Source organism: Myotis myotis, unplaced genomic scaffold (assembly GCF_014108235.1).
Source record: "Myotis myotis isolate mMyoMyo1 unplaced genomic scaffold, mMyoMyo1.p scaffold_m19_p_17, whole genome shotgun sequence".
Taxonomy (NCBI): domain Eukaryota; kingdom Metazoa; phylum Chordata; class Mammalia; order Chiroptera; family Vespertilionidae; genus Myotis; species Myotis myotis.
This window is the reverse complement of record NW_023416321.1, coordinates 3,501,346-3,528,304: the sequence shown is the minus strand read 5'-3', so window position 1 is coordinate 3,528,304 and position 26,959 is coordinate 3,501,346. Positions and strand designations below refer to the sequence as shown.

General features: G+C 55.2%; 3 protein-coding genes across 5 annotated transcripts; 1 reads left to right on the top strand and 2 right to left on the bottom strand.

Moving 5' to 3' along the window:
* Positions 1-3,949: 3,949 nt before the first annotated feature.
* CD300LD (CD300 molecule like family member d) lies at positions 3,950-10,379 on the bottom strand. Of its 3 annotated transcripts, XM_036338986.1 has the most exons (5): positions 10,073-10,379; positions 8,182-8,511; positions 6,919-7,039; positions 5,128-5,312; positions 3,950-4,742 (listed from the first exon to the last, which is right to left on the bottom strand). In XM_036338986.1, exons 1-4 carry the CDS (start codon positions 10,110-10,112, stop codon positions 5,165-5,167), a joined length of 639 nt encoding a protein of 212 aa, XP_036194879.1. In that variant the 5' UTR covers positions 10,113-10,379; the 3' UTR covers positions 3,950-4,742; positions 5,128-5,164. The 3 variants fall into 3 exon arrangements, with proteins under 3 accessions (XP_036194879.1, XP_036194878.1, XP_036194880.1); XM_036338985.1 differs by having other exon boundaries at positions 3,950-5,312; XM_036338987.1 differs by having other exon boundaries at positions 3,950-5,312; positions 6,919-6,982.
* Positions 10,380-11,511: 1,132 nt separating this feature from the next.
* Positions 11,512-18,382, top strand: LOC118671172 (CMRF35-like molecule 7). The gene is made up of 4 exons (XM_036338984.1): positions 11,512-11,643; positions 13,111-13,440; positions 14,792-15,011; positions 17,371-18,382. The coding sequence occupies exons 1-4, from the start codon at positions 11,604-11,606 to the stop codon at positions 17,489-17,491; spliced, it is 711 nt and encodes a 236-aa protein (XP_036194877.1). The 5' UTR covers positions 11,512-11,603; the 3' UTR covers positions 17,492-18,382.
* Positions 18,383-19,191: 809 nt separating this feature from the next.
* Positions 19,192-25,810, bottom strand: CD300E (CD300e molecule). The gene is made up of 4 exons (XM_036338976.1): positions 25,685-25,810; positions 22,860-23,207; positions 21,633-21,732; positions 19,192-20,768 (listed from the first exon to the last, which is right to left on the bottom strand). Exons 1-4 carry the CDS (start codon positions 25,803-25,805, stop codon positions 20,495-20,497), a joined length of 843 nt encoding a protein of 280 aa, XP_036194869.1. The 5' UTR covers positions 25,806-25,810; the 3' UTR covers positions 19,192-20,494.
* Positions 25,811-26,959: the final 1,149 nt, after the last annotated feature.

Here is a 26,959-nt window from a genome sequence, read left to right as displayed (position 1 = left end):
TGCCATGCCCTGGGCCTTAGCTGCAGGTCCTTTGCCACCTCTAAGACTTTGGCATTGCCCTTTCTTCTCCAGTCTCTCTGAAAGCTCCAGTTCCAGACGACGAGGACGCAGGCCCCTACAATCTCTGCTTCCTGCCTGGAGAGTCACGCGAGCTCTAGACACCTGAGGAGTCCTCTCACTGCAAGGAACCGCTGCTGTCCGCTCTGCCTTGACAGGTAACACAGCCACCAGCCCAACAGTCCTAGTTCCCCGCCCTCTTCTCTCTGGCGTCTTCCTGGCCCTAACAGTGATGGAACTAATGATTAAAATGGCTAGACTTCGTTGTGGCTCCGTCTGTGCTCACAGCGCGGAGAGCATTTCCCACTTAACCCTCATCCCATCCCAGTGAGGAGCTAGGGCGCGCCGGGGTTTTTATACTCACACCTCATCCCTTTTGGCTTGTGTTTCTGTGGCATTCCCTGCCCATCACCACCCTCTGCTCACCCTGACCTGCCAGAGCAGGTTTCCCGCTCACCTGGGACACAGAGAAGCAGCAGAGCCCGTGGCAGCCACATGGCCCTGTCCCTCGGGCAGGCCTCTCCGCTGCACCTGGCGGGGGGCTGCAGGCTCCTCGCCCAGGGTCTGCTCCCCCGTCCCCTCCTCTGCTTCTCTCGGCCCCGTCTCTGCTTGTTTCTGTCCTCAGAGCAGGTCAGAAAGTGTAGGCAGCGGAGGGAGCGGGGCATCACATGGATGGAGAAACTCGATGCTGAATCTGAACTTGTAGTTCCCTTTTCTCTCCCCAGACATGAGAGCACCCCCAACCCCGCATCACTCAGCCACAGCCGGCAAACCCGCCCCCCCCCCCCCCAGCAGTCTGGGTCCATTTCCATCCCCATTTCCCAAGGGAGCCCTGCCCTTCGTGAAGTGCTCATTTCCTGTGGCCGAGACGAGCAGTCCCGTGCGGTACAGGCATGACTGGGCCTTGTCTAGACAAGACCAGCTGCGTACAGGGCCCCATGCAAATGGACATGTTCCAGAATATTAAGAAATGCGAATGGCGGCTACGAGAGTTACACCAAGAGCGAGGTCCTTCTAAGTGCAGGGCCCGGTGGGTGTGCATGGCGCTGTGCCCCCAGAAAGCCGGCCCTGTCTCTGGGCGGGACAGATGGTGAGGCTGGGTCCACATGGGGGGGAGTTTGCTCTTCTGAGCCCCCAGCTCTTGTCTGACCTCCTCAGACCCCAGAAGCCTTGAATAGTTTCATCTTGGTCATGTGCTCATGACTGGTCTCCATTGCTCTGGCTTCAAGGAGAACTTGACAAACCACCCTCAAGCCTCACCTTGAACCTGTGTGGTTGAATGAGAGGTGAAGCGTCTCCTGGGTAGAGATGTTTCCGTAAATGGGAAGGCAGGTCAGGTGTTACCTGGCCAGGAATGTACCCAATTCCATGAAGCAGCCACAGGGACGAATAAAGGCAGACACAGGTGGGAAATGCTTTATCCGGGAGCTTAGGTTCATGTCCGGAGAAAGCTCTGCAGTTCGGGGATTCTGTTGTCAAACAACTTCTCTTAATTGGGCGTCTCAGTAAAAATAAAAATTCTTGTTCAGTTTTTGCTGAGGAAGCTTCATATTTTCTGTGGTTTTGTGCGTGCTCTTGTGTGTGCGCACGCACCAGCCCTTCCCATGTGGGGTGGCTTCCCGCACAACGTGTTGAGCAATCTCACATTGCCGGCAGAGCCAGGGAGAAGGCCTGTGCTAGAAGCTGCGGCTTCTTCCGGCCACTGGCTTCTGTCTACTTATGCTGGACTGCCCCCTGTAATGTAAACCTTAGGGCTCCAGAACATGAAAAGGTACAAAAATTCACATCCATATTCTGTGTGGTTTTTTAACTGATTGTGAGAGAGAAAGGGAGAGAGAGAAACACCGATCGGCTGCCTCCTGCATGTGCCCCAACCGGGGAGCAAACCTGCAGCCCGGGCATGTACCCTGACCGGGAATTGAACCAGCAACCTTTCGGTGCACGGGATGACGCCCAACCAACTGCAAGGGCCCAGGCCATTTTCTGTCATTTTTTCACCACTTTTTGTGACATTTTAGGTAAACTTACTTTCTTTTCAACGTGACTTAAAAGAAAAGGACGCCCCCAAAAGTGATTTGTGAGGTGCCGCTGAAAGTTTTTAGCTGTGACCCTCCGTGAGTCACATGATTGCTCTCAATTGAGAATTCAGACTTGCTCCCTCCTTCCCAGCTCACCCGGTCTGGGTGCAGTTGGCGGTAGGTTATCCTGTGTGCCTGTGTGTCCTTTGAAGAAATTCTGTGTATGTGTGTGTGTGTGTGCGTGTGTGTGTGTGTGGTCTTTCCCTTCCTCAGGGAAAAGTAACACCTTACAGGTGTTGTCTGTGGCTTGCCTATTTTAACATACTGTATTTTTAAAATCACCCCATATCAATACCTGTAGACTATTTTTAAAAATATTTTTTTATTGATTTCAGAGAGGAAGGGAAAGGGAGAGAGAGATAGAAACATCAATGATGAGAGAGAATCATTGACCGGCTGCCTCTTGCACGTCCCCTACTGGGGATCAAGCCCTCACTCCAGGCGTGTGCCCTTGGCCGGAGTCGAACCCAGGACCCTTCAGTCCACAGGCCCACACTCTATCCACTGAGCCAGACCGGCTAGGGCTGCCTGTAGACTTTTGTTTTTAATGTCTGCATAGTATTCCATGATATCTGCATATTACAATTTGTTTCATTCTTTCCCTCTTGATGGACACGTGAGTTGTTTTCAGCTCTTTGTAACTACATGCAATTCCTTAATGACCGTCTTTGCATATGTGGCTTGATATGCATTCGTGAATGTGCCTGTGGGATAAATTCCTGTCTATAAAACAGCTGGGTTGCGGGTCTGTGCATTGTCTGTGCATGGAACCAGCAACTTTTCGGTGCACAGGGCAATACCCCACCCACGGAGCCACACCTGCCAGGGCCCAACAGTGAAGTTTAAACACGCACGATATAGAAATGTCTGGAGAGGCAGACACAGGTACAGGAGACAGAGGAAGGACATTCCACAAATGCTCCTTAAGAAAAAGAAAAATAAGCCACAAGTGAAAATGATCGAATTTAATTTAAAATGATCCTGAAATAAAGAAACCCTTCCATCTGCAACTGAAAATCCACAGTGTCCCAGTGGAGGGGGGGGGGGTTCCTAATGACCCACACCTAGAACCTTCTGAAGTTACAGAGCCTCCAGGACAAAGATAGAATCGCATGGGCCCGTATCAGAGAAGACCCAGGTCAGAGGGAGTAAGTGGCGAATATGAAGGGGAGAGGCTGGTCTCAGATGTCACCACGGCACAGCATCCCAGGGGACGTGAAGGAAAAATCTACATGTTCCCAGAAAAGACGGGACCCTCTGGGAATTTTCTACCCAGGATCGTTGCTTTTGGCAACGAACACTCCCATGCGCACAAGTGCTTATGAAATACAGCACCCGCGAGCCCTTGGAAAATAGAAAAACAACATCGTGACGAAATTGTGCCAACCAAGAAATAAATCAAATAATGAAGAAAAAAGAAGCTATGGTGATCAGGGAATATATTTAAAAATAGGAAAAAAAAGACGAAACGACCATGGGAAATATTTACAGAAGGGGATATAAATATCATCCATGCAAAAAGTACGATACCAGCAAAATCAGTACTGGGAAGGGGAGGGTGGGCAAAGGGCAAGATGCCAAAGTCCTCACCTGGTACAGCACAGTCCATTGGTAGCTTAAATGCGCTGTTAAAAATAAGATGCTCATGCCCAGCCAGTTTGGCTCAGTGGATAGAGCGTCGGCCTGTGGACCAAAGGGTCCCAGGTTCGATTCCTGTCAAAGGGCATGTACCTTGATTTCAAGCTCCTCCCCAGCCTGGGCCCTGGTCGGGACTCATGCAGGAGGCAACCAATCAATGTGCTTCTCTCACATGATGTTCCTCTCTGTCTTTCCCTCTCTCTTCCACTCTCTCTAAAAATCAATGAGAAAATATCCTTGGGGGAGGATTTTTTTAAAAGAGATGCTCATGGCGGGTCTCAGAGCCCAAGAACAGTGCAGAGGGCAACCCGGTGAGGCAAGTTGGCCCCAGCAGGATGAGCAGGGTCCCTCGTTGACGAGACCTCCCCTGGCCATGTCCCACACCGTCCCTCCTGGCCTGTCTCATACTGTTTCTTCTGCCCTTTGCGCTAGTGGCCTCCCTTTTCAATCTTGAAGCTGCCAGAAGTTCAAGTCCAGGGAGGAGCCAGAGAGGAAGAATGTTTTTGTCTTTCCGAAGCAGCAGCATCCTGGTGTCCTCATCCCTCCTCCACAGTTGACGGCCAGGAAGGCTCCCATCCTGATGGGAGCGATCCAGGTCTGGCTCTTGAAAGCTCCCAGCTGCTAGGCCGGTCCAGGCTCCACAGTCCGACCGATGGTTCACGTCACAGTCCCCAACATACGTGGGCATCTCCCTGTGACGCCAGAATGGGACTGGCAGCCACACCGGATGCTCTCAAAAGAAGTGAGAACATTTACGCATCCTAACAGGAAGGGTGATGGGGACCATGAGGGGCTGTGATGCCAAGTTCAACGTCAGACGTGCAGGAGGCAAGGGATGGAGCTGGCACCAGAACTTCCTTCCCGACACGTGACAAAAACGCAGCAGGGCAAGGGTTCCAGAAGCTTCTGTTCCCCGTGCATCAGGCTTCACTCGTGGTTGGCGTGTCGTCAGTGCACGGTTCGGTTTTTCTATTCATGGGTCAAGAATTGTGAAACCGGGATTGGCGGGAGCCCTAAACCTCAGGGGACACGGGACGCAGAAATCAGCCCAGGACCCTGGCAGGTGGCTCACGGGCTTGAGGCCGGAAATGCCCCGCAAGGACTTGGGCCCCAGGCGAAAGGCCTCTTCCTGCACTTCTGTTCGTATTTCCTGCTCTGAGGGGGCCTCAGGACAGGGAACACCAGGGGTTGTGCACAGCAGGGGGCGGCAGAGGCCCAGGCATCACAGCTGTGGGTCCCCAGGGATTAGGGTCCTGTCCCTGAGGCAGGGCCCAGGCTGCCTCTAGAGCCACGGTCCCTGCTGACCACCGTCATTTCACAATAAAACAATCTTTCTTCCGTTTGAGTTTCTTACTTTCAGACATGACATCGATGAACACGGGAGCTACTGGTTACTGGTCCCCAGAGCGGGGCTGACTCTGCCTCCCCGCCGAGCCCCGCTGAGGCCGGTTCACCCACAGGACGGCACCGAGCATGCTCAGAAGCAGGGGCACCTCCAGGAAGACCAGGAGCAGGAAGCGGGTGCTGCTGAGCAGGGACCTGCGGGGGACACGGTGACAGAAATGAGCTACCGCCAGGACCCCTCTTCCCAGCCCCCCCCCCCCTGCGCCCAGAGTGTGGATCTCAAGAACCTATGTGAGGAGAAGCCTGGGACCTCAGGCTGACAGTGGCCCCCCCTTGTCCCCACACTCTCTCTTCTGATTCCTCACTCTTCTCACCCTTGCTTGCTCTTCTGGGAGGAAATGCCTGGGGCTCTTATAGGAAGAAGAGACTGGGACACAGACCCGCACAAAGGGGAAACCATGGGGAGACACAGGGAGAAGAGGCATCAGGAGGAACCAACCCTGCCGCCACCCTGACGCAGACGTCTGGCCTCCAGAACTTGAGAAAACAAATGTCTGTTGTCTAAGCCCGTGCTGCTTTGTGATGGCAGCCCGAGCTACGCACACAAGGATTCTCTCTTACTCATCACAACTCACAGAAAGTCATAAAATAAATCCATCAATTAATGATTTAACTCTGTTTGCTACATTAACTATCCCTCGATTGTAAGTGCCTGGAGGGCAGACAGACAGCTTGATTGTTCTGTTCATCTCCTATCCCCCCTGTGTTCCCTAAATCGGTGCTAGACATGAGGGGGGCTCAATCGCTCTTTGTTGAATAAATGAGTGAGTTATCCATAATGTGAGCAAAAGCCCTAATTGGCACTTACATCTGGCCTTGATTTTTGCATTTAAAAACTGCTTGCTAGTCTTATGAAAAGCAGTTCGGCCCTGGTCGGTGTGGCTCAGTTGGTTGAGTGCCGTTCCATACACCAAAAGGTTGCTGGTTTGATTCCCAGTCAGAGCACATGTCCAATTTGCGGGCTTGATCCATCCCCAGAAGGGGGCGTGCAGGAGGCAGCCCATCACTGATTCTCTCTTGTCATGGATGTTTCTCTCTCTCTTTCCCTCTCCCTTCCTCTCTCTCTAAAATCAATAAGAACATATTCTTAAAAGTAAGTAAGTAGTTCAGTAGGAAGCAACTCTGAAAACAGAGCAAATGGGAGAGGCAAAGGCGTCCCTGGGTTGGAAAGACGGGATGTCCCATCGAGACTCTGCGGGAAGGCCCAGCAGTAGAAGATACAGCGGATCTAAAGGCAAAGCGAAGAGGCCCAAGGAGGGTGAAGGGGAGAAATGAAAGAGGCCTCTCAGCTTCCAGAAAGCTCCTGCGGCTGCAGAGCTGGGAAACATGAGCCCGGCTCCGTTTCCTCCTCTGTAAAATGGGAACGTGCATATCTACTTCCTGTTCCTCCTCCTGGTCGTCGGCAGGGTCAACACATGCACAGAGTAACAGACAGGAAAGTCCTCTGTGAGCTGCCAGGGGCTCTAGAGACACGAGGGCCTATCAGGATCACTGCTGTTGCTGTAACAGTAACTGGGGAAACAGGACTTCCCCAGGCCCTTCCTGTTCTTCCAGAATTTGGACCAAGGGGCCTTGTGGCCCCATGATGCCCGTGCCCACACATCCTGGCCATGCCCTCTGCCCTGAATGCCTGCTCGTCCATCTCCCACACTCTGAGCTCCGCAGGGGACGCCCCGTGTCTGTGTGAGAGAAGTTTGGGACCAGTGGGCCACAGGGAACAGCAGCATCCAAGCTGACTTACCTGCCATCGGAGTGCTGGCTGGTCACAGTCGGGGAGCCGGTGGTGTCTTCTGGGGTGTCTGGTACTGTGAATGCGTTGGCAGTGGAGGTGATGGCGGAGGTGAGGGTCAACACTGCAGTTGCTGCTTGTCATACAGAACAGATTACATTCCACTCTCCTGCTGTCCTACCCGCAGCCCTGCACGTAGCTCGGAGCCGGGGAGGAATGTGGGTGCCCTGGCCTGTGGGGCCTGGAAGGGAGCCTTGGGATGGGGCCTCCAGCTGGACACTCATGTCTCCTTGGCTTCCGAGAGACTCAGAGCCTCAGAGGCCGTCGAGTCTGGGCACAGGTCCAAGAGGACATCGAGCAGGCCCTGGAAGGGTGAAGGGGCCCAGGACTGCCTCAGGTCAAGGGCAGCTGGGGTTCCGCTTTGGACAAGTTATTAAGTTTCTGTGATGGGGCAGTTCCTGCTCAGGGTCATTCTCGAGATCCCATGAGACAAGGAACGTGCTGAACTTGGCAGCTCCCTCAGGCCGCCCGGGTCCAGGTGTGGTGGGGACGCTATGAGTGGGTCCCCTCCCGGCCATAAGTGCCCTGTGAGCTGGTGCTGGCTGTCCCAGGGTCGGCAGAAGCAGAGCCCAACAGATACACTTGTTCACACCCAGATGCTCCCAGGAGTGTCGATTCCAGAAGGTCTTAGGAAGAGAACGTCTCTAAGCCCAGATGCATCCATGGCTCATGGTGAGATGTCAGGCGCCCAGAATGCAACTGTTTGGCTGAGGAAGCCTTTCCAGACCTCGGGAGTGACCCACAGCCCCAACTGTGCTGGGCCTCCTTCCCCCTGAGACCAGATATGGAACAAGGGGTGGGAACAGCGGCTAGGAGCCCGGGCCCCAACCTCCAGGAAGAGCAGGGACACCAGGGCACCAGAGGTGCCAGGGAAGCCTTGGCAGGAATTGGCTCCCACAGAAGAGGCTTCCTTCAGCCCATGAGCTAAAACTGGGGCTATCACTGTGGTCTCTGTGGGCAATAGACTCAGGCGATGAGCTGTGCAGAGAAAAATATGTGCCCAGAAAGGCTTGATCCCATCTTGAGCCCCAAGAGCATATAAGAGAAGCCTTGCACCTCCCAACCTAAGTGAGCAGCTGGGATTCCATGAGACCTCAGGACCAACCCCCCTCTGTGGCAGTTCATCTGAGTGAGTTCAGTCACTGGACAGGGACCTCAGGGACCAGGGCAGAGCAGGCCCTGAAGAGACACAGCCACACACGCACGTCCTCTTACCTGGGTCAATGGTCACTTTAACACGGAACCCAGGGTCAGTTCCAGTTCTCTCAATCCCACACCAGTAAGTGTCTGTATCTTCCCGCCTGAGCTCCTTCATGGTCACAGTCAATGTGCGGTTTGTCTGATGGTCCCTGATGGACACACGCTTCTTCTCCCCAAACACTGATCCATTGGTTTGAACAAGGATCTTGCAGCTTCCTAAAACAGGCCCTCGACACCACCACTTCAGGTAGGTCTCCCATCCTCGGTCATAGCGACACTGCACGGTCAAGACTCCCCGCTCCTGACCTCTCACTGCTTCTGGACCCGTGATGGGAACTGATGAGCCTGGAAAACACAAACCCATGTACCTGTCACCACCTGAGGCAGGGCCACTGCCGCCTGTACTGTGAGCAGCTCCGACAAGTCCAAGGCCTGAGGCGTGGGACAGAGTCAAGGAAGGAATTCACCTTCCACAGCACAGACCTTTGTCCTTCCAAGTTCCCCTGGCTCAGAGCCACCTCCAAAACCACCTAACAGCGCCACTGCGGAGCTCAAGGAAACAAAGCACTGACTCTGAGCAATAATTATCTCCTATAACTCCCTCCCTCCCGCTCCCTGTGGCCCATAAATCTTTGTCCTTTTGCAGCATCTCAGTGTTAAACTGGTCTCAGGGGGAGGACGCACCCGCGGACCCATGGCCACAGGAGTGAGTGCTCCTGGCCTGTGCTGATGGGCTCAGGAGGTGCAGCTGCTGCACCCGCTCACCTGGCTGTGCAGAGGCGGCTCCTAGTGGGTCTAGTGGTTCCACAGCCAAGCACCCGCTGCGGGGCCTTTGACATTGACCACAGCAGTGATGCCAACCATGGAATCCATATCACACTGATCCCATGTTCTCCACTGACTCGCCATACATTCCTGTTCCAGACTTTCTAGAACAAGTGATCTTATAAGAGAAAGGCATTGAAGCTACAACCTCGTGTGTCTTTCTTAAACCTAATAGAAAGGATTCAAGCAAGAGCTAAAGAGTGAGAAAAGGACAAGCTCATGAGCCCTCATGAGGTGAAGACCTAGATATGGGAGGTTCTCCTGGGTGAGCCAGGACGCCCCCGGGCAACCCCGCCCCGAGGCTGTGGATCTGCTTCCTCAGTTGCTTGCCTTTCTCAGTTGCTCACCTGGGAGGATGAGAAGCAGCAGAGCTGGGCAGCCCAATGGCTCTGCCTCCCTAGACCCTGTCCTCTCTGAGCATCCAGCGCCAGCTCTACCCAAAGACTTAACGTTCAGCCCAGAATTAGACCCCTGGTCTCTCTCCCCATGATACGACTCCATGCGTCTCCGCCATCGCACTGACCACGCTGGGTGACATCTGGCCTTTGGCTCGGCCGGAGCAGAACCTCAGGCAGGTGGACGGGTGGCTGGACCCAAGGTCCAGAGAGCCTGCCCACCTGGCCTCGCTGCCCATCCCCTCCCTGGACCTGAGCGCTTTCCTGGAGGCTTCCCAGCTCCAGCTGCCAGCCCACACCAGCTGCCAGGCTCTGGAACAACCCAGACCCCGAGCACTGCCGTGACCGTGACCGGGTGGGTCTGGGCTGGAGCCCAAGTGTCTGTGCTCCTAAAGCCCCCAAGAAGGATTCGCCACAATCTGTCCATCTGTGTCCACAGCGCAGCCCGGCTGGGAAACACTGGCCGAGAGGGGGCGCTGGTGTTCGCTGGGGTTTTCTGTTTCTTTCCTGCACCTGACAGAGACCCTGTGAGGTAGCAGCACCTCGATTTCCATTCAACCAAAAGGTGCCTGGGTGCTGAACGGGCCCTGCCATGAGCCCTGACGTGCCCCGTCCCCCGGGACAGACCCTCGGGTTTCCTGCCCAGCCTCGGCCATCCCCGTTCCTGACACCCCGGCCCCACTCACCTGGGACGATGAGGAGGAGCAGGGCTGGGAGCAGCCACATGTCCTGCCTGCGGGCTCTCTCCCTGGTCACCGTCCAGTGCCAGTGCCTCCGGGGACTTGCGCGGAGCCCAGGCACACTCTGCCCTCGATTTGTCTAAGTCACTGTGTTTTGTTTCTCTCACCTGCTTCCTTTAAATTTTTATCTTCATTTACTTCCTCATTTCATTATGCAGGAGGAGACAGGCAGTGTTGTCATTTACGAGTATATGGCTGCTGTGTCTCGAATGATTTGGGGGAAGCAAAGCGTCCAGGCCTGGCCAGGGTTCCACTCGTGTGTGTGTGTGTGTGTGTGTGTGTGTGTGTGTGTGTGTGTGTGTGAGAGGAGCTGAGACGGTGGCTGCAGGCAAAGTGGGCAGGGCGAGCAGCAGGGCCTGGGAGGAGCTCAGAGCTCGGGGCGAGGGAGTGACCGACTTGAGCTGGGTTTGCCCTTTGGGGAGGGCGCAGCGCTCAGGGCCTTGGGGACATTACGAGGACGGAGCGGTCTTTGGCCTCAGCTCATTTTGTCCTGGATGCTTTCCCCCACATCCTTGCATGTTTCACTGGCTGTGGGCTCTTGGCATTGCCAGTGACAGCCAAGAACCACCCCAGGAGATGGGGTGGCAGGAGGGTGTGTTTGTGACGGTCCTGTGCTCAGAGGTGATGTTACGCAGCCGGGAAGGGACACTCCCTGAAGACAAGAGATTCTAGGACAGACTCCAGGAGATGGGGTGGGCGGGGGGAGAGAGGACAGGTGAGAGAGAAGGAGGGAGGGGGCTTCTGGAGGAGAAGGGGAGAGGGCTCATCAGCATAAGCAGTGTCCACGCAGTGAGTCCACAGCCAGTGGAACAGGCAAAGATGTAGGGGAAAAAGCATCGAAGACAAAAAGCCACTTCTCCTTCTTTATCATGTCCCCAAGGCGGTCTCTGCTGGAGAGTGACTCAGGACCTGGGAGGAAGCTGTCCTGGGGGGGTGGGAGGGAGGGGGTCAGGGGGTCAGGCTCAGGGAGGGACAATGGCCCAGGGCAGGAAGGGGGTCTGAGGTGCCCTGTGGTGAGGCTGCCTGGAAGGAGGCTAGGATGGGGTGTCCCTTCGGCCATGCTGGGAATCAGCCCTGAGCACGGTGTCCTCCCCAAAGGGCAAACCCAGCGGAGTCGGTCACTCCCTCGCCCCGAGCTCTGAGGTCTTCCCTGGGCCCCGCTGCTCGCCCTGCCCGCTTTGCCGGCAGCCACCTTCTCAGTCCTCACACACACACACACACCCTGGCCAGCCCTGGGCGCTCTGCTTCCCCCAAATCATTGGCGACACAGCAGCCATACACTCCCAAAGGACCACACTGCCTGTCTCCTAATTAATGAAATGAGGAAGTAACGGAAGACAAAAATTTAAGGGAAGTTGATGAGGAACAAAATATTATGACTTAGACAAATCGAGGGCAGAGTGTGCCTGGGCTCCGCGCAAGTCCCCGGAGGCACTGGCACTGGACGGTGACCAGGGAGAGAGCCCGCAGGCAGGACATGTGGCTGCTCCCAGCCCTGCTCCTCCTCATCGTCCCAGGTGAGTGGGGCCGGCGTGTCAGGAACGGGGATGACCGAGGCTGGGCAGGAAACCCGAGGGTCTGTCCCGGGGGACGGGGCACGTCAGGGCTCATGGCAGGGCCCGTTCAGCACCCAGGCACCTTTTGGTTGAATGGAAATCGAGGTGCTGCTACCTCACAGGGTCTCTGTCAGGTGCAGGAAAGAAACAGAAAACCCCAGCGAACACCAGCGCCCCCTCTCGGCCAGTGTTTCCCAGCCTGGCTGCGCTGTGGACACAGATGGATGGATCGTGGCGAATCCTTGAATCCTTCTCAGGGGCTTGTAGGAGCACAGACGCTCAACTCAGACCCACCCGGTCATGTGGGGCTCGGGGTCTGGGTTGTTCCAGAGCCTGGCAGCTGGTGTGGGCTGGCAGCTGGAGCTGGGAAGCCTCCAGGAAAGCGCTCAGGTCCAGGGAGGGGACGGGCAGCGAGGCCAGGGTGGGCATGCTCTCTGGACGTGGGTCCAGCCACCCATCCGCCTGCCTGAGGTTCTGCTCTGGCCGAGCCAAAGGCCAGATGTCACCCAGCGTGGTCAGTGCGATGACGGAGACCAGGACAAAGTGGTCTGGCAGCATTGGGAGGGCTGTGTTGGCCGCAGAATCTGGGACCCTTAGGAGAGATGATACAGGAGCTGAGCCTGGAGGGATGGGTGCAAGGGTTTGATTCCTTCAGCGGAGGGACGAGAACCTTCCAGTGGGAGGGAACAGCTGTGCCAAGCTATGGAGACACAAAGAGCACGGTGTTCAAGGTAAAAGGAAAAGGGTGTGTGTGAGTGTGCCGTGAGTGTGAGTGTGTGTGCATGAATGTGTGTCTAGTTTCCGCAACTCTATCCCCTGTGCAGAGTCAGAGGGCGAGGGCTTTAGGTGTGTGGGGGATGGAGGAGGCCCAGATGTAACCTCATGGCTCTAGGATTCAGAAATAAACCTGTGGCCCTAGCCAGTTTGGTTCAGTGGATAGAGCGTCGGCCTGGGGACCAAAGGGTCCCAGGTTTGATTCTGGTCAAGGGCACGTACCTTAGTTGCGGGCTTCTCCCTGGCCCAGGGCCTGGTCAGGGCACATGCAGGAGACAGCCAATCGATCTCTTCTCTCACACTGATGTTTCTCTCTGTCTCTCCCTCCCTCTTCCACTCTCTAAAAATCAATGGAAAACTATCCTCGGGTGAGGATTAAAAATAAGAAGGAGAAATAAACCTGCAGACTGTGGGCTGGTGGGAAGGAGGAGTTCAGGATGGGAGAATCCCCGAAACGGGGCGTGGGGAGTGGGCAGAGGCATTCAGATCCCAAAGGGGACCTTTGCATGAGAGGTGACAGCAAAAGAAACCGTGCCGGGGACTAAGGAGCACACAGGAGGTGGGGACGTGAGGACCCTGGGCCCAGGGCGGGGCCGGAAGCCCGCCAGCCCTGGGCTGCAGGAAGAAGGTGCACGTTGGGCCTCTGTTTTGCAGGCTGCTTCTCCATGTCTGGTCCGTGGTCCGTGAGCGGCCCCAGAGGGGGTTCGGCGACCATTCAGTGTCGCTATGACCCAGGCTGGGAAAGCTACTCTAAGTGGTGGTGCCGCGGAGAGGCCTGGGGTTCCTGCGACACCCTCCTTAAAACCACGGGGTCCGAGTGGAAGGTGCAGAGTGGCCGCGTGTCCATCCAGGACGATCACTGGAGGAACCGGTTCACCGTGACCATCGAGGAGCTCCGGGCAAGCGACGAGGACGTCTACTGGTGCGGGATCGAGAAGTCAGGAACCGACCTGGGGCACCAAGTGCGCGTGTACGTTGGCCCAGGTAGGACCTGCCCCTCCTGTCCTCGGAGCCTGGGACCGACCATGGAGCAGGCAGAACGCTCCCTCTGTCTGCACTGACAGGTGTGGAGGAGGCTGGAGACCACACGTGTGTGTGCGCCCGTGTGTCCGTGTGGGCACATACGTGTGTGCATGTGGTGGAGGGGTATGCCAAGAGTCTGGGGAGACGGAAAGAAAGAGCAAGCCTCGGCATGTGTGTGCACCTCCATCTAGTGTCACCAGGGGGCAGAGAAGGGCCAACGGGACTGGGCAGGCTTGTGCAAGGAGGGGGTTCCTCTTTTCCAGGCCTTTCGGGCATTGCCTCTACCCTCAGGGCAGCCCCAGCGTGACTGACAGCGGGGAGGGGGAGGGGGGGGTGGACCTTGTGGGCTGTGCAGGGAGGAGTGGGGTGCTGGAAGCCATTATCCGATTGTCTCAGCCACCAGACAAGTGGCCCTCTCCCTGCCCCCCCCCCCCCCCCCCCGCCTGCTTCCTCTCCCTCCTTTGGCTCCATAAGAGCAAAGGAGCCCTGGCCGGTGTGGTTCAGTTGGTTGAGCATCATCCCATGCACCATAAGGTCACCGGTTCAATTCCCCGTCAGGACACATACCTAGGTTTCAGGTTTTTTGTTTGTTTGTTTGTTTGTTTGTTTGTTTTTTAATATATTTGTATTGATTTCAGAGAGGAAGGAAGAGGGAGAGAGAGAGAATTGATTGGCTGCCTCCTGCATGCCCCCTACTGGGGATCAAGCCCACAACCCGGGCATGTGCCCTTGACCAGAATTGAACCCAGGACCCTTCAGTCTGCAGGCCGATGCTCTATTCACTGAGCCAAACCAGCTAGGGCAGGTTTCAGGTTTGATCCTTGGTGGGAACCTATATGGGAGGCAGCCAATTGATCTCTCGCTCTCTCGCTCTCTCTCTCTTTCTTTTTCTCCCTCTTCCCCTCTCTCTAAAATCAATTTTTAAAAACATATTAAGAGCAAAGGAGGGGGCGAGGGACTCTGAACTCATTAGTGGCGGAAGGGAAGGGTTCACCACGGGGCAGGGGCCTCCCACAGGCCTCCCCTGGCTGCCTCTGAGCCTTGAAGGGGCCTCTGGGCTCAGCCACACCTGCCCCGGAAGCACCTGAGCTTCCCTGGCGTCAGAGACCTGGAAGGAGAGTCAGGTGGTAGCCCCGCCCACAGGTCCGCTTCCTGAGCCCTCGGTCTTGTCTCCACTCTGGGAATCAGGGAAACCACCCCTCTCTGTTCCCACTAAACATACGCGCAGACAGCAAACTCGATGGACCTCTGTCACCAACAACAACTAGACCTGTGTCAACACACATGGCTGACCTTATGTTAACATATGCAGCTCTACCTGTGACAACGCAACTGGCTGTACTTGAGACAACACACCCGCCTGAACTTGAGACAACACACCCGCCTGAACTTGAGACAACAGATATGACTGAACTGACGTCACCATACCCGGCTGTACCTGTGACAACATCCGCCTGGGTCGGTCTGGCTACCTCACCTCCAATCGCCCAGAGCAGCAACAGCAGCATGGCTCTCACCAGATCCCTCACCAGGTGAGCAGAGCTGGGCCCCTGCAGACCTTCCCCGCTGCCGCCCTGTGACTGCTCCCCTGGGGACGCCCGGTCAGGGACCCCCCGGCGCCGCTCTGATGTGCCCCGTGCAGGGGAGAAACAGCAGAGCCGCACTGCGCCTCCACGGCTCCCTTTGACCTCTGTGTGCTTAAAGGGCCCCCCACTCCCCGCGTGGAACCTAAACAAGCCCTCCGCGGGGCTACAGGCTCTGGCTCCCTCTGGCTCCCCACCCCCCAGGAAGCAAAAGGAAGTGTAGTGGGGTTCAGCCTCAAGTGCGCTAGAAGGAAGGTCTGCTGTATTAGTGTCTTGCGGCTGCTGTAACAAATCGCTACTAACTCGGTGGCTTAAAACAACAAAATCGTTGTCGAAAAGTTCTGGAGGTCAGAAGTCTGAAGTGAGGCTCATTGAGCTAACATCAAGGTGTTGACAGGGCTGAGTTCCTCTGGAGATTAAGGGAAGGATCCCCTGACTGTTCCAGCTTTTAGGGACCGCCCACATTCCTTTGGCTTGTGGCCCCGCTCCCACCTGTAAAGAGCCTGGTGATTACTTGGGATCCACCCACATAACCCAGGATAATCTCCCCACCTCTGTCAGCTGATTAGTGATTTAAGTCCACCTGCAGCCTGAATTCCCCTTTGCCATGTAACATAACATATGCAGAGTTTCTGGGGGTTAGGGTGTCTTTGGGGATCATTATTCTGCCACAGTCATGGGTAGATACATGCTTCATTGCTCCAGCCCTTCTCTCTCCAAATGCTGGGGCGATGAGAGGAAGGGGTGGGAAGCTGAAGGCATCAACCTGAAGTCCACACCCTTCAGGGTTCCCAAAGGACAGTCGATGAGTTCTTCCATCAAAGGGCAAGCACCCCCAAGCCCACATTTATCCCATCACAGCCTGGGGGACTCCCCGAAATCCAGGGTCAGGCTCCCTTCTCGCCCGGGGTCCAGCCTCTCAGGACCGCCCTCCATTGGCTCACTCCCCTGCTCCAGCCCATCCCCTTCCTTCCTCGAGGGTCCTATTCTGTGCCGGGCCAGCTCAGCCAAGGGTTTGGTGAGCCTGAGGGGCTGGGGGGGGGGGGGGCAGCGAAGGATGTAGAAAAGACAGACAGACAGAATAAGCTGGGTGTAGGTGGCTCTTCCTGTGCCTGGCTGAGGCCACAGAGAGAGATCCAGACAGCAAGCTGAGCCTTTATTTTATAGCCAGAGGTAAACAAGGAAGTGGTCACCATAGTTACAATGTTCTTGTGAGTTTCACTTGTTCTGGCAGCACTTGCTGCATTTCCCTCCCCAGATAAGATCTAGGGAGCATAAGGTCAAGCCTAATGATGCTAAGAGGGCTGTGACCTCTAAGCTGGGACTTGCTTGTGGCTTTGCCAACAGGTCAGTCCGAGGCTTAACCCTATAGCCCTACACGATTCCTGGGGGCCAGGCCCCGCTGGACAGTTTGTTCAGTGCCGAGTCTGAATGGGGCGAGGTTCTGGGGGCCTGCTTCAGGACCCGGCTTTGTCCTGTTTGGAGAGCGGCTGTTCCGTCGAGTGGAGGGTGCAGAAGGCAGGGCATTTATCGAGGCTGGAGAGGCACAGGAGGATACGGTGGGGGAGTGATGGGTGCCGCAGGGAGCAGGGCTTGTGAAGAGAGCGCAGTGGGTATTTTTAGGGTGTGCGATACCGCACGCCTCTCTCCCTCCAGGAAACCATCAGTGACATCACCATGACTCACCTGCTCAGGGCAGGCTGAGGGACAGGGCAGGCTGAGGGACAGGGCAGGGGTGCCTGCAGGGACGAGGGTCCTAGCAGAGGGGATGAGGCGTAGGGCGAGGGGATCAGATTCTTAAACCCGGATAGGAACCCGGGGCCCAATCGTCTAACTGGGCCAAGTGTCCACCAAGAGGGATACATGGTCAAGTGCACCTCACCTGTGCCCTTAGGTGGGGGGTCACGGCCGCAAGAGGACCCTCCCAGGAGAGCCCAGCAGAGAAAGCCTTGCTCACAGGGTAGGGGAATCTCCCTCTGCTCCAAAGACCAGAGCTTCAGAAATGGGCAGGATGTACCAAGGGAGGTGGAGGTGGAGAGAACAGTAGAATAAAGCTTGGCTGGACTGCGGGTGAGCTGCAATGAATTGTGGGAGATGAGCCAAAAGGCAGGAAGGAACAGACACAGGGAAGCTCCTGCAGCTTAGCCCTTGGGCAGCAGGACTGAGCCCCTCAGAGGGGCCTTCCTGGCCAGGACAGAGACCGGGGCTTGCCTGTCACCCAGTCTGAGCTGTGGGAGGTGGGGGTGCTTGAGGGGGACGGGGGCTGCCCCAGAAGAGTCTCACCCCTGTGGCCACGCTCCCTGCACAGGTTCCTGCTCTGCAACCTGCACGTGGTGCTCCTGACCGTCATAAAGGTGCCCCTGCTTGGGTGCCTGCTGTGCACGCTGATGTGGCTGAGCAGGAGCCAGGGCGACCCCAAGGGGAAATAAGTCGGTCTTTGCAGGAGACGGCAGTCCCCACGCCATCGAGACCCTCGCCTGGGACTAGCAGAACCCCCTGCCGTCTTATCAGAGGGTGGGCAGTGGCTGCAGTTCCAGGAGAGACGAGGGCGCCTGCTACCTGAGGGCCCCCTCATCCTGGCCCCGGGAACACAGTCAGCTGCCCCCTCTAGGCTCAGCTCCGCACCCCAGTCTCCACCAAAGGAGCAGAGACAGGAAGAGCGAGGTGCTCCCCTCATGCCCTGGGCCCTCGGTCACCTGCAGTCCTGCCTGTGTGGATGCCCCGTTTCCTTGTGACTCTGCTGTGGCTCTGCCCAGGGTCATGGACCACGGACGGCACTGCCTAGGGCTCCGGCCAGTAATGGAATCAAGAGTCCAGACCAACCGATGGGTACAAAACCTGAATTAACCCCAAAGCTCAGAGTGTGTCTATGAGGGCAAAGACCGCCCCCCACCACCGCCACCGCCACCGCCACCACCACTGGAGGTGTCAGAGGGCTGCTGACCGCACCTCCTGTTGCATCGGGACCTTCTGGAGAATCACCTGAGCACAGACGATCAGAGACAGGGCTGGACCATCGCGCAGCTCACACCGATATGTCTCCTGTATGTTCCTATTGCATCCATGGATTTCCTGGGCTCTTTGAGATGATACCATTTGTTGCACTGTTTCCATACATTCGAGAGGGCGTGAAGGGAGCCTGAATCAAGCACCAGGGTCAGGTGTGTCTCACGGGATGTACCTGTGAGCCAGGGGAGGGGCGAGGGGAGTAGCCTGGCAGATATCTTTCTGTCCGCCGCCCCCCCCCCAAGAGAGGTAGCAACTAGGACCCCCTGTGTAGATGCAAACTGTAATTGAAGGCTAGGAGTGAATAAAGAAGGCACAGGACGTTTGTTTGTTTGTTTGTTTGTTTGTTTGTTTGTTTTTGTTAATCCCTAGGATATTTTTCCTTTGATTCTTTAGAGAGAGTGGAAGGGAGGGGGAGAGACAGAGAGAGAGAAAAACATGGATGTGAGAAAGACACATGGATTGGTTGCCTCCCGCATGCGCCCCATCAGGGCTGGGGCTGGAGCCTGCAACCGAGGTATGTGCCCTTAACCAGAATCGAACCCAGGACCCATCAGTCTGCAGGCCAATGCTCTATCCACTGAGCAAAACTTGCTAGGGCCACGGGGACTTTTTAAGAGAACTTTTAAAATGTTATTTTCTATATTTTTAAAAGTAATTATTGAGGTGTGTTTATATCTCAAAAATTACAAAGTCTTCGCACGCTACGTTTATGGTTTAATAAGTTCTTTTAAGGGTAAACACCTAGGTTGTTGTCGTCTCAGTCAAGATACTAATAGAGGTGGTGGAGAGATGACTAGTTTTGTCAAAAGCATATCTCTGTTGTTAAAATGTTGTGGGATGGGGGGAGTTTCAGAAAAAGAAGGTATCTAAACAGGTTCCTTAGAAAGAGGATGATGGGAAAAGCGTAGAGAAACCTGCTGTGTTTCCTGGTTGAAGCAGCCACTGCCCACAGACTTCCGGGAGGGGACATAAACCCTCCTCATAGGAGGAGGACAGTTAAGGAGTTTTCATCCATGGGTTTTTTTTTTTAATATATTTTATTTATTTCAGAGAGGAAGGGAGAGAGAGATAGAAACATCAATGATGAAAGTCATTGATTGGCTGCCTCCTGCACGCCCCCAACCAGGGATCGAGCCCACAACCTGGGCATGTGCCTGACCAGGAATCAAATCTCGACCTCCTGGTTCATAGGTCGACGCTCAACCACTGGGCTACGCCGGTCAGGCTCATCCATGTTTTAAAACTGCCCCCGTGCAAGTCTTAACCCAGCATGTTCATGTCACATGTGAGAACAAGGAGACCTGAAGGGCGAGGCCGCTGCTCCCCAGGCACGAGGTCGGGGAGCAGAGTTGGACCTGGCCTGAGCCAGCCCGGGACGGCCGCACGTGGTCCCCGCAGGCCCATCTGTGCAGGGAGGGGCTCAGTTCCCACGCCTGCTGAGGGCGCCATATGGTCCCAGCCGTAAATACGGGCAGACACAGCAATGCTCTACGATGTCCCCGCTTCACTCAGAGCTGACATCCTGCACCCACGGCTGGCAGGGACTCGCAAGCCCGTTCCATTTTGATCACAATATTTTTAATGGCGTTTGATGCCAGACAGGAGGAATTTCACTTCTGGCTTCTCGTTTAAAAGTTTAAATGCCTGAAAACCATGGATCTCCGATGCATTTCCGATGCCACATGCTCCCGACGGCCACCCGAGTGCTTAAAAGCCTCCCGGGGCTCCCTGGGGCCTCCCGGACACCATTAAAGCATATCCATTAGAAAAGAAGAAATAAACGTGTCTTTCTTGCACAATGCTTTTCTCTGTAGAAGATCCCAAGGAATCTACCAAAAAACTGCTAGAACTGATCGATGAGTTTACAAGGTTTCACCTCTCCATCCGTCTCCTCTCCCGCGCCAATGCTCTGCTAACCCACGTCTCTGGCTTCCTGGTAGGTTTCTCTGCTTGGTCACACAGAGAAATCTAAGCTATGCATCACTCAGGCCTGCGCCTGCCTGTCCTGTGCCTGTAAATGACGCCCCGTTCTCGTGGTGTTCTAGGTGTGGGACCCCCAGAAGAGGGGACGATGGAGCCCAGGGAGCTCAAGGACTGACGTTGTGAGGGGCGTGTGGGAGGTCAGTTCCCAAGCCTGCTGAGGGCGCCATATGGTCCCAGGCCTAAGTCCTGGGCAGGCAGGAGCCTCCTGTCTGCAGGGAGGAGGTGGTATTGCCCTGGGGGATACTGAGCTAAGCTTTTGTGCCACAGAGAAGAATAAAGAGCCAGGCTTCTGAGCATGCAACCTCCAGAGAATACTTGAGGATCTGGGACGGAGAGGAGGACCCGACACAGGGGCCCGAAGGTTCATCTTTCTCCCCTGAGAGGGTGTCCTCTGAGAACCAGGAGTCTCTGAAGGCACAGGAACAATACCCTCCAAAGGCTTAGGTCTCTGCAGAGTCCGGGCACGGCTGCCTCCCTGCCCTGGAGTGCAGAGCCCGCAGGTCTCTCTGGTCCAGTCGGAAGGTCTGTATTCCTGGACAGGGCTTTCCCGGAGCTGGTGGGCGGCGTGGTGGAGTCCCCTGGTCAGGCCGACTCTGTCCGCCTCCGGGGCCCTTCTGACACCTGCTCACCCAGAGGACAGCACCGAGCACGCCCAGGAACAGGGGCAGCTTCAGGAAGATCAGGAGCAGGAAGTGGACAGTGCTAAGCGGAACCCTGCGGGGGACACGGTGATGGGAAATGAAATGCCCCTCAGGGGGAGGCCCCGGGACCCTTTTGGCCCTGCTTCTCCGTGTGCCCTGATTCTAAAGCCCAAATCACTCTGAATCCAATTTAGAAGGGACCCACTCCCGGGCCCCTCTCTAGGGCCCCTGCCACCTCTCCTCCCTTCGTCCAGACCTGCCCTTGGGACTCTCCCAGAGGGACGATGGAGAAAAGGAGAAGAGGAACCAGGCTGCGCCTGCTTTCTGAGCATGCTCCCTGTTCTCTCTCTCTCTCTCTCTCTCTCTCTCTCTCTCTCTCTCTCTCTCCCCCCCCCCCCCCCCCCCAGCTTCCCCTTTACCAACGAAGTCTTGAAACACACACCGTTAGCCCTTGTCCCTCCCCTCAGGGGCAGGCAGCAGCATCCCAGCTCTTCTTTAGTATCATTGGGAGGCTAATGGGTCCAAACTCCAGCCTGGAGCCAGCCTGTCTCCCCACAAACCCACAAGCAGCTTGTGGGAGGAGCAGGACTCCAGTAGAGAAAGGCCATTGGAGCGAGCCCAGGTTAGGGGCCAGAACCAGGACTCCGAGTCCAGCACAAAGTGGGAAGGAGGAGGGGAAAGGTGGGGCTGGGAGAAGGGACTTCACCGGCCACCTGAACCAGCCTCCTCCTGTGTCCCCGAAACTGCCCCACGGGGCAGCATACACAGAACCAGTGACATTTTCCACTCAGAATTCCCATGTGAAAATCAGGACCTGGTTTGGAGGGAAACCCACAGACGTGAGGAAAAAAAGACATGGTGTGTTTTCATCCCCACCACAGGGTCCCATAAGGCTGCTGACCCTCCTCTCCATGGCCTCCGGGTCTTGGGCCCTTACCCTGGGCAGTGGTTGGTACTGAAATTCTGCCCAGCGGTCTCCGCAGGGAACGTGGCAGGTGTGGCTGGATGTGTGGTCCGTCTTGTGGTCGTACAAGGTGCTGGAGGTAAAATCACCCATCAGACATTGCTGTCTCCCCAGCCATGCACCACGCAGCTGTTTGAATCTTGGGGCGGCGGTGGGGGTGGGGAGAGGGGGAGGCGCGGTTCAAGAGATAGCCTGAAGCCAAACCCAGGCCACATCCTGGGTGGCGCCCCTCAGGGACTAATGAGACTTTTCTAGATCCAGCCAAGAATCACCTCTAGTAAATGCCAGGTTGTTCCTTCCACCCCAAGTCTGATTCTACCGGGGGTGAGGCCAGGGGTCCCTCAGGGGTTCCCCAGCCTGATGGGAGCCTCGGAGGGGGTATTCTGGATGAAGATGGCTCAGAGCCTCATAGAGACTGTGGGAGGGGCTCAGAGCGCCATTTATATGGGAACTAAAGCCACTTTAACCCAAAGCGGGATGGGGTAGGTGTCACCCAGCTCTCCCCAGGACCTCGGGTGCTCAGACAGCCCCACCTCCACTCTATCTGAGCCTCCTGATGGCCCCTGAAAAGCAGTCATCCGGGCTCAGCCCTTCACAGAGCACCCAGCACAGGCTCAGGTTTACCCAACCACAGCCTTCGAGGTCCTTGCTGTCGGGGACTTGTTGATGGATGTGGCACCATCCTGCCCTCACAGAGAGGCAGAGACACCTAAACAGACCAATTGACTCGCTTTAATGGAAAGTGTGGACTCTGGGTGGGACCCCACCGGGCACAGCTGGAGCATCGAGGAGGAAGCGTCCCTCATCCACCTTCCAGGCCAGCGGAAAGGAGGGAAGGAGGAACAGTGGCCGGGGGAGGAGGCCGCAGGATTACCAGCTGACATGCACAGGGGATAGGCCGAGGCGAAGAGCAGTGATGAGGAAGAGGCTGAGGATCGGGAAGGGTGTGGGTAATGGATGGAGAAAGGATACGGATCAGCAAAGAGGGGATTTGGCCCAAGGGGATGGGAGGCAAGGAGCCATGGGGTGAGAAGCCAGCCACAGGAGCATTGCTCTTGAACTGGGGGAGAAAACTTTACCCTCAACCTAAAAGAGAAAGAGGGAAGAACGGGTTAGGCTGCACGGAAGTTTGCAGGTGAAGAAGGAACGCAATCGAGAGAGTTAGTCTGATATCCCATGAGGAGCAAGGGGAGCTCTTACCTGGGGAAACAGACACCTGAACCTGGAACGAGGGGTCACGTGACCACTCGTCCAGGATCCACACTGTCTGAATTTTACACCAGTAGGATCCAGCGTCGGCTGCATTGAGGTTCTCCATGGTCACTGTGAGGGTGAGGGAGTCAGCGTTGTCTCTGATGGACACACGGCCACTTCTCTCTTCTCTCTCTGTTCCCTGGGTCTCCACAATCTTGTTACAGTCGGTGTCATACTGTCCTCGGCACCAGTACTTATTATACCCCTTGTAATCCTTCTCATACCGACACCGAATGGTTAGGGAGTCCCCCGTGGTGCCGGTCACAAATCTGGGGCCCACCAGGGACCAGCAGCCTGGAAAACACAAACCACATCCGTCCCAGGACTCCATCCCCTGGCCCCCAGTAACAGCAGCAGCAGCTGCCTGGAGGCCCCGGGGGAAGGGGCCAGGGAGGTGTGGACGGTTCTGGGCTCGGGAATGGCGACCTGGAAGGACACCTGAGCTTAGACCGAAGCCAGAGGGTCTGGGGACTGCAGTCAGCGGGAGGAGAAGCCTGTGCTCTGGGTGCCCAGAGACATGGAGTAACCACAGGGGCCCCTGTCCCTTGGGGACAGGCAGAGTCGGCCCACAGCTGGAGGTGGGAGCAGAGAGAGCTGGCTGTCCTGCCCTGTGCTTAGCCTGCAGCCTCTGCCAGGGGGGCGGGCGGGGGCAGGGGGGAGATTTGGTCATTACTCAAACCTCCCTTTGGAGTGAGGGCTATGCATGCTGGACTTCCTACAACTCGGACCTGTCCTTTAAGAGTCCGCGTCTGTTTACTCCGCTCTCCGTGTGTCCGTGAGGGAGGAAAACTAAATCTCTGGCTCTCCAGGACTCTCTAGGGAGGATCAACACACTCTGTCACACCCCTGGCCACTGAGAAGGGGCAGGTTCCCAAGGAGGCCCTATTAGGCTTCCTGACACAGGTTTGGGGTATGAGCTGGTCACCCAAAATCAGAGTGCCCAGGGCCTGGAAAGACAGGAGCGGGGATGAAAAAGGAGACTGGACATGCAAGTCTGTCCTAGTGACTTTGAAGTTTTCAGTTGAGCCCCAGCTGCAAAGGGCCCTGGAGGGAAAGGTGAGCCTGTGGGGTTGTGGAGGTCAGCCAGCTGCACACGAAGGGGTGGGACGTGCTCTCCGTCATCCGTTCACTGCACCCAGGCTAGGGCATTTAGGTAACTTTATCTCATTGAAGCAAGTACATTAAAACAAGTAGTGACAAAGCTGATAACCAGCTCTCTGCGGGGGAGAGGGGAAGAAGGCCTGATTTGAAGCATTTGCCAATTTCCCTGGTGTAAACACTCTCACTATGACTGATCTCAGGCTAACCACATGCTGTCACTGAACGTGAGGTTGGGAAAACACGCTCATCATCGACTCTCGTGAGCCCGTGCAAGCTGGCCCCAGCCAACACTCTCTGCGTGCCCATCCCGTCCCCGATGGTGATTCACAAAATGTCTATCCATGAACATCGTCATCATCTTTTAAGACATTTCGAGCACCTCCCAGGTGTACGGAAATACATCTCTGGAATGTCGTTCTGCATCTAAGACTTGGATTATGAGGGCCTTAGGACGCCTCGAAGGTCAGCCAGTCCACTCATTCATTCCACTTATTAGGAAACTACACAAGGTCAGTGTCACCCTTTGAAATCTCTGCCTTCCCACCCAGTTTTCTAAAAGAGACTATCATTGTGTTGGGCAGGTTCTATGCTTCATATGGAAACCCAACCATAAAATTATTCTATGAGCATGAAGACTACCCTCTCATTTTTATCCTAAACTTACTTCCCACAGAGGGGAAAACATGTGCCCTCAGGCATGTGCAATGTCTTTTCTAAGAGTTGCTCTTCTAAAAGTCCAGCCTGGGGTGGACAATTTCATTTACTTGCTTACATCACACCTTGACTCTAGAAAAAAATGTAAGGTAAATGCTGAAAATGGCATTTTAGACCTCCCCCCCCCATTAATTCTTTCTAGCAAATCTTTCCAACTCCTTTCAACTGGACTCCGACAAAACAGAACCACTGCCAATTCCTGAGCCTTCCACGATCTCTCTAACGCAGTGGTTCTCAACCTTCCTAATGCCGCAACCCTTTAATACAGTTCCTCATGTTGTGGTGACCCCCAACCATAAACTTATTTTCGTTGCTACTTCATAACTGTAATTTTGCTTCTGTTATGAATCGTCATGGAAATATCTGATATGCAGGATGTATTTTCATTGTTACAAATGAACATAATTAAAGCATAGTGATTAATCACAAAAACAGTATGTAATTATATATGTGTTTTCCGATGGTCTTAGGCGACCCCTGTGAAAGGGTCGTTCGTCCCCCAAAGGGGTCGCGACCCACAGGTTGAGAACCGCTGCTCTAGCACCACACTTTTACGCAACCTATTCCCCTTTCCACTCATTCTTCAAGACCAACGTCCAGTGAGGCCTTAGCAAAGACTAGTGTCCTTCCAACAGGAGAGTTAGGGGTCTCTTCTACAACGAGCTCCACGTTGTATCGGAATTACTTGACTTCCTCATTCAACCATGAGCCCCTGAGTGCAGAAAGTGTTAATTACAGCATCTGGAACAGTCCTGGCACACACTTGGTACTCAATAGGTGTCTGTGGGATCTGTGGACGGATGTTTAGATGCATAGCAGAATATTCAGGTGGATGGATCGGTGTGTCCTTCCCGTTTCTGCTTTTGCTTAGCCTCTGGCTTAAACCCAGGGCACACCTTCTACCTTCTGTCCTGCCCCTTGTAATAGCAGGCCCCCCAAGCCCCAGCCCCACTCACCTGGGAGGCAGAGAAGGAGCAGAGCTGGAGGCAGCCACATGGTCCTATATCCCTGGCTGGTGTCCCCAGCAAATCCAAGTCCCAGCTGGAATCCAGATGTCTGCAACAGAGCGTGGCTCATCCGCCCTCTCCTCTTTCCAGTTTCCTATATGTTTCCGAGTCATCTACTTCCTTTTTAATCGCTAAGCTACTTCCTAATTTGAAGCCTTAATTAGAAAAATGGGAGGAGGGGCAAGAGACATGCTGGAGAATGGACTAAGGAAAATCTGCTGACTTTCCCCCCTACTGAGTGGCAGTGTAATGTTTGGGCCACACCCTGAGCCTTCATGAAAGTCAATCCCAATTATGTGAAACCTCCCACAGAGGAGATCCTGTGTCCCCCTGACTCTCTCTGTCTGGGACTCTTCCTTGACCTAATCAGCTACCCCTTCTCTCTGGCTGCCTATTTCTGCGTCATAAAACACCCCACTTAGAGACCACCTCCAAGCAGATGGCCTCATACCTCTTCCTCAAACCTAATCTCCTTCCTGGACTCCAGACCCAATTTTCCTTCTTCCCAAGGGGCCACTCCTCCTGGTTGTACACTATTAATCTAATCCTATATAATAAAAGCTTAATATGCTGAGTGTCCAGTCGGCTATTCAACCAATCAAAGCGTAATATGCTAATGATATGCTAAGGCCGCTCAACTGCTTGCTATGACATACACTCACCACCAGGGGGCAGATGCTCCAACCTGTAGGTTAGCTTGCTGTTGGGGTCCGGCCTATCAGAACTGAGTGAGGTGGGCCAGACACGCCCTGGAGCCCTCCCGAGGTCCCTCCCTGGCTGGTCAACCTTCCCCGTCTCTCCCCAGTCCTGATCCTGCACCGGTGGGGTCCCCTGACCTGGCCTGCACCCTCTCACAATCCGGGACCACTCAGGGGATGTCGGAGAGCCAGTTTTGGCCCAATCCCACAGGCCAGGCCGAGGGACCCCACTGGTGCACAAATTGGTGCACAGGGCCTCTAGTTCGGTATAAGGGTATTGGTTAAGAACATAGATGTGAGCACAGATTCAAATCCCATCTCCATCCTTTACTAACCATGTGCCTACATCGTGCTCATCCTCAGTTTCTTCAGCTATAAAATAGAATAATAGTAATCGCTCTTATCTCATGGGAATAAATGAGTGAACACAAGTCAAGTGCTTGGCACAGAGCCTGGAACCTAGTAATTGCTCAGCAAATGCTAAATATCTTTGGAATAGTCGTGGACATGAAAAATAGCTTCTCAT